Source organism: Neomonachus schauinslandi, chromosome 6 (assembly GCF_002201575.2).
Source record: "Neomonachus schauinslandi chromosome 6, ASM220157v2, whole genome shotgun sequence".
NCBI classification, from domain to species: Eukaryota; Metazoa; Chordata; class Mammalia; order Carnivora; family Phocidae; genus Neomonachus; species Neomonachus schauinslandi.
Window position 1 is genome coordinate 1,762,178 of NC_058408.1, and position 6,444 is coordinate 1,768,621.

Here is a 6,444-nt window from a genome sequence, read left to right on the forward strand (position 1 = left end):
GTCACACCTCCCCAGGGTGGTCTCCATGAGGGTGGAGAAGTGCTGTCTGCAGGTCCTCTCCTGTTAGATTTCTTCGAGAAGCTCAAAGGGCTCAGTCCTACGGCCAACTATCCCTGCCAAGTCTGTCTGTAGGTTTTCATGGGCTCTTCCAGCCTCCAGTCCGGAGGCTCACATTCCATCCTGACTCCAGGGAACCTGATCTCTCCAGATGAAGTGTCTGGCTTTGGCCTTTGTTCAAGGGGCCTGTGACACTCACTGCTTCCACAGTGCTTTCCTCATCATCTGTGTCAGACCTGGGTCCCCCCTGCCTCCTCCATCCCTAGGGCCAGGAGAAGAAGTGCTGAGTTCTCCGGGAAGATGGCCCCAGCTGTTGGGAAAGGAGTACCTCCTCGTGTTCAGGCTGGGGAGGAACCTCCCGTGGCACCTTCCAGAGTGAGGAACTCTGTCCAGGCCTCTAAACCACAACCCCTCCCACCACAGGTGAAGTCTTCACCGTTTTCAGCGGAGACTACACAGACAGAAAGCAGTGTGTTCCCTCCTCCAAACACTAGCATTCTAGTGCTAGGGGGCATGATGCCCGTCCAACCAGCCCCCTGCTCCTTCCCTGCCCTTCTCAACCTCAAGCTTCTGACCTCTTGCTTTCCCCCACTCTCCTAAGTCCCGGGTCTCCCCCAGAACACAACGAACAAAGCCAACATATCGTCCTCGCCCTCTGACCTGGCCAGTCCTGGGGTGTCCGAGCCGCAGCCCCCGAAGGAGGGAGGTGAGCTGGTGGAGGGCTACTCCATCGGGAGCCTCCCTTTGTCTCCACGTCCTTTTCATCCTTCCTGGGGCCCCAGCTCTGTGTGCTGGGCCCAGGAAAGGTTAAACCGGTTGGGCAGTCTCCCCCCCGCACCCCCAATAGCATCTAAACTGGGCAACTTGGTGGCAGGAACAAAGCGGGTATTTGTTGGGCTTCCCTCCTGCCTGGGAGGCTGTTCTCAGACCACGGCATTCCTGGCTTGGACGGAGTCAGCTCAGAGCGGCTTCTCCCGGCTGCCGCAGCCAGAACCACAGCCTTTCCACAGGCCGTGCCGAGGGCACAGCTCAGGGGCTGCAGGTGCTCAGGAATTAAAATGAGTTCAAGTTAAGAAAAGCTAGTTCTTGGGGGAGCCCAGCGGGCTCAGTCAGGGAGCATGCAACTCTTGATCTCAGGGTCATGAATTCGAGCTGCACCTCGGGTGTAGAGATTACTTAAATAAAGGCAAAAAAAAAAGCTAATTCTTAGAGAAAGGGCTAGAACCAGATGTCAGGAGGTAGCTTTTTCAAGGTCAGTGAGTACATCAGGGCAGAAGATCTCATGGGGCATGAGGACCTTCCTTCCTCTCATCCTTCGTCCTCCCGCTGTGGGGAGAGGCTCACAGGCAAGGAAGGGTCAGGGTGATATGAGCTGAGTGGAGAGAGCAGAGAGGGAAGTAAGGGATGGAAGCAAAGGCGTTCAGGGGGGCAGACATCTCTGCGCAAACAGGACCACAACACCTACAGCAAGGAGGCGGGAAGTCAGCTCACTTGCCCGGGGGGTTGGGGAGCCCAGGGCCTGAGCTCACCCAGGTGACGAGAAGGCAGACAAGTCAGCGTGGCATCTGTTTTTATTAGAAAACCCCATCTGGTCAGCACTCCCCTGACCCAGAACAGAGACTGGGTAGCCTCTGAGAGTCCCTCAGCCTTCATCTGATCTTCCAGCCTCTTCCGAGAGGGGAGGGCAGGGATGGGGGTCGAGTCGGGCAGTCTCCCGGCAGTCTCCCGAGCGCCCCTCCTGCGCCCCTCCGAGTTCACACTGCAGCGCTGCAGCGGGCACCAGAGGGCCCTCGAGGCTCGAGGCTCGTTGCTAGAGGCATTCCTGCCTGTATGGCTTCAGGACGGACTCCGAGGCCTGGTCCTTCACTCTGGTTGAGAGCAGGCAGGATCCAGAAGGTGGCAGGGGCTAGGGGATGAGAGACCGCACTTGAGAGACCCTCTGGAGTCTGGAAAGCACCTGGATCTCTGGGCGGGGAGGGCCGAGGAAACCCCTCAGTTCTTCTTGGTCTTGGGAGTGTCGTACTTCCGCTTGCTGGAGTACCACAGCAGCAGGGGGATGCCGATGGACGGCAGCGTCATGACTCCGAAGGCCGCCCAGTCCAGCTGTGGAGGACACCAGAGGCCCTGCTTACAAGTCTGGATGAGGGCACGGGAGGGCCGGGAAGGAGGTGGGCACCGAGAGAGGGAGCAGCGCAGCCCAAACGTTCAGCAGAACCTCAGCACAAAGGCCCCTCTGGCCGCTCCCGACAGAAGGGCTCTCTCCACACCAACCTATCTTCCAAGCTATGGTGCCCAAGGCCTCACCTGACCTGACCCAGACTGGAAGAGAATCTTCTCTAGCCCACCATGGTGTTCCCACTCAACCTTCCCAGCACTCTGCAACTCTCCGAATCTAAGCACATATTCTTTTAAACCTCAAAACAGACCCAGGACTCCAAAATGGGGCTCGACTCAGGGCTGCATAGAGAAAAAGGGCAGTTTTTTGGTTCTGGCCATCATGATCTCATGGCCAAAAATCTCTAATCATGGGTAAATCAGGACATTTGGTGGCAGTCTGTGTCAGACCTGAAAGAACAGATATGACGAGAACCAACAAACTAAACAAATCTTCTAAGGAGACCAAGAACTCCCACAACCAAAAGCGTGTGCTCATCCCAGGGGAAGAGAAAGAGGACACTGCGGAGCTTACAAAATGCGGGGAGAATCTCCTATCAAACTCCCGCTGAGCCAGGATTCCTCCCTGTCCAGGGGCGCTGGTAAAGCCAATCTGAAAGGAAGACAAGAAAGGCATTAAGGCAAATCCAAGTCCTTCTCATGTGAGAAAGGGCAGTCCTGACCGACCCAATCCGAAGCATGACATTGTTGGTTCCCAAAGGCACGAGAGCTTCCAGAAGATGCGGGAAAATAAAGAGCTGCATGATTCTCAGTGTGTTGTCGAGGAGTCAGTCGGGAGCCAGGAGACACATGATAAGCTTTTTCTCAACAAGGCAGGCCAGGCATGCAGCTGAAGTTAAACCAAATCCTTTGTTCACCTCAGGCTCTGGAAGAGTGGCTCACACCCCTGACCCCTCTGCAGGACGAGGTGTGTGATGGAAGGACTTGCCCTTGGCAACGGCTGCCCTGTTCCTCCAGTGGAAATGCTCTTCCATACCTCACCAACTGACAGGAGGCTCCAACGACCTAAGGAGCATTTGCGAAAGCACGGAGCCCCACCCAGACGCACACAGGAGAGGAGGGGCCGGGGCCGCAGCATTCCGCCCTGGAGAGCAGGCCAAGAGCTGCAGCCCTCTGCAAACAGCCTCGCTCAGAAGTGGCAGCCAAGCCTTTGATTTTGTGTCTCTTAACCTATCAAATACCGGGTAGAACCAGAGTCCTAAAGCTGCTTCTGAAAGCAGAAAGGACACGAGATGTGAAAACCGAACTAGGATTACAAGAATATGGTTCCATGTGGTTTGTAAAAAAAAATTCACAAAGGGCAGTGAATGTCAGAGACTCTAAGATTTCTTTAAGTCCTACGGTTGACCTGTTGAGTGTTTTCCCTGCTGTGCACTCACTATGCAGCCTTCAGCCCACTTTAACATCTTGTCAGAGGCCTTCATAAACTCACGGCCAGAGACAGTGTCCCCATCTTCTTGGTAGTCCCCAGATCCTAGCACACTTATCGGGGCTCAATAAGTGTCTGCTGACCTGTTTGACAACCGATCAAAGGATTGTTTACTACTGATTTTCTATTATACGTGAGAGAGAGACATCGAAGACAAAGTCCCCGGCCTCAACGAGTTTATGATTAAACTGGGAGGGGGAGTGGGTAAAGACCTACACATAAAAAAAAGAGGTACTGAGATAGCACACAGTTAAATTGAGTGAAGGAGGGCGCCTGGGTGGCTCAGTCGGTTAAGCGACTGCCTTCGGCTCAGGTCATGATCCCGGGGTCCTGGGATCGAGTCCCGCGTCGGGCTCCCCGCTCTGCAGGGAGCCTGCTTCTCCCTCTCCCACTCCCCCTGCTTGTGTTCCCTCTCTCGCTGTGTCTCTCTGTCAAATAAATAATAAAAATAAAATCTTTAAATTGAGTGAAGGAGGCTGTCAGGGCTCTAGAAACTTCTATGCAGTCAGCAAACGCTTGCTGAAAAAGCAAGGACAAAACCGTGGGGTGTAAAAGCAAAAAGAGAAACAAGGGCATGCAGTCCAAAGCTGGGTCTTGAGAGAAGAGGGAGAAAGAATGAAAATGGGGGGGGGGGGGGGTTGGAAGGGGCTCGGCCTCCTGAGGGTGGAATGTGCCGGAAAGCTGGAGACAGAGAACAGCTACATGACCAGAGCATCTGCAGCAAGAGCTGTCCAAGCAAGGGAAAGACGGACACAGTGGAGACTGGGAATGAGCGCAGAAGATGGGAGGGAGGGGCATGGGCGACCACACACTGCGTGGCAAGCCACATGGTCCAGATTAAAAGCAAAGCAGGAGGAAGGATGAGGAGGGGAGGCGATGGTTCTCCTCTCCCAACATCTCAACTGCTTCATTCTGGATCTTTACAATTTGAAACCTCCTTCCTTCCTAAGGACAGCACCTCAGCTTCTGGTCCTTCTTACCATCCTCAGAATTTAGTGGTTGCCCTGGAGAGTTTCTGCAAGTTTTCAAAGGCAAGCAGATCTAGGCCCATCCAGCTAAGGTTTGGGCAACTTACCACGACGGGCCCATCCTCCTGGGCCAGGTAAGTAACAGTTGCTGAGGTAAAGTTGAAATAGCCGGCCTTGAGCGGGCGCAGGACCACGGTGTGGGAGACGTTGCTAGCGCTGGCCCGACAGTCAAGGAAGCAAGAAGATGAAGCTGAAGTTGAAACATCCTTTCAATGTGTGGACTAGATGCACCGTTCACAAAAAGGCTGGCCCACACATGTGATTTCATGCCTGCAATCCTCTGCGGGAATAATAAATACAGACCTTTCTCTAAGCCTGAAATGTGGGGTATAATAGGATGTCTTCCCAGCCAAATGTAAGGGGTCTCGGAGACACTCAATACACAGGTTCACGCTGTATTCAGTCCTGGGTTTCTGAAGTCAACTTTCAAAGCAACACATATGACGGATGAAAAATCATTCTCACAGAAACTCATTGACTAACTGAAGGAAGACTGAAAATACAAAATAAAAACAAAAAAACCGAAAGAGAACACTTATCCTCATTGGTAAATCTAAATACTTTCATTCACTGGGGGGGGGGGGGGGGGGGTTAATCTAATTCCACTCGGGAAATAACTGGTAGATGCCAATAAGACACCCACTGAATGAGAAATGTCTTTAGGAGACCACCCGGGGCCTCCGCGCTAGCAGCCAACCAACTTTCTTCTTTTTTTTTTTTTTTTTTTTAAAGATTTTATTTATTTATTTGAGAGAGAGAATGAGATAGAGCGTGAGAGGGGGGAGGGTCGGAGAGAGAAGCAGACTCCCTGCTGAGCAGGGAGCCCGACGTGGGACTCGATCCTGGGACTCCAGGATCATGACCTGAGCCGAAGGCAGTCGCTTAACCAACTGAGCCACCCAGGCGCCCAACCAACTTTCTTCTAAAAGCGGCTTAAATACCCTCGTCCAGCCACAAATGGCCTCCTAAGTGTCTACCTCGTCCCCATACAGTATGTTGTAGTGCCTTAGAACCTGAACTCAAGGACCCTCCCTCAGGTCTACCCTCAATCATGCTCGATTTTCTACCGTCCCATCTTTTCTGGAGAGGACACAAAGAACGGCCACACGCAGCCAGACTATGTGAAGTGACCTTGCTGATTCGTTGGCAACGTGTCCGCGTCTTCCCCAACACCAGCCTTCACCACCCAGTGTCAAGGATACGGGGCAATCCGGTCCCATTTGACATTGAGCATTCCGGAGACAATGCCAAAGTCCTCTGGAGGGAAGGAATCATCAGATAACTCCACGTCTAACGCAGCGCTGCAAAATGGAGAGACAAAAGAGGTAAGTAAGTAACGGATACAGAAGTGAAGTAATCAGCAACTCGGGGCGCCTGGCCGGCTCAGTCGGAGGAGCACAGGATTCTTGATCTTGGGGTTCTGAGTTCGAGCCCCTCACTGGGTGGAGAGATTACTTAGAAATAAAATCTTAAGAGAAAAGGTAATCGGCAATTACATCTGCCTGCTTATCCTAAAAAATCAGACCTACAAAAGACAGATGTGAGTCACACAGTAACTTGGGTTGGTTGTACTGAAGAATCAAGGTCTAGGACTGGGTTCTCTGGCTAAGAAGCACCAAGGAAGGGTGCCTGGGTGGCTCAGTTGGTTAAGCGACTGCCTTCGGCTCAGGTCATGATCCTGGAGTCCCGGGATCGAGTCCCGCATCAGGCTCCCTGCTCAGCAGGGAGTCTGCTTCTCCCTCTGACCCTCCCCCC

General features: G+C 53.1%; 1 protein-coding gene across 1 annotated transcript in view; it reads right to left on the minus strand.

Moving 5' to 3' along the window:
- Window positions 1-1,610: 1,610 nt before the first annotated feature.
- Window positions 1,611-6,444, minus strand: part of SSR2 (signal sequence receptor subunit 2) — a 6,659-nt gene continuing 1,825 nt past the window's right edge. The window contains exons 3-6 of the mRNA XM_021681971.1: window positions 5,892-5,990; window positions 4,737-4,845; window positions 2,747-2,824; window positions 1,611-2,160 (exon numbers count right to left, since the gene is read on the minus strand). Of these exons, the coding sequence (XP_021537646.1) occupies window positions 2,050-2,160; window positions 2,747-2,824; window positions 4,737-4,845; window positions 5,892-5,990 (397 nt within the window). The 3' untranslated portion in view covers window positions 1,611-2,049. The remainder of the gene's footprint in view (window positions 2,161-2,746; window positions 2,825-4,736; window positions 4,846-5,891; window positions 5,991-6,444) is intronic.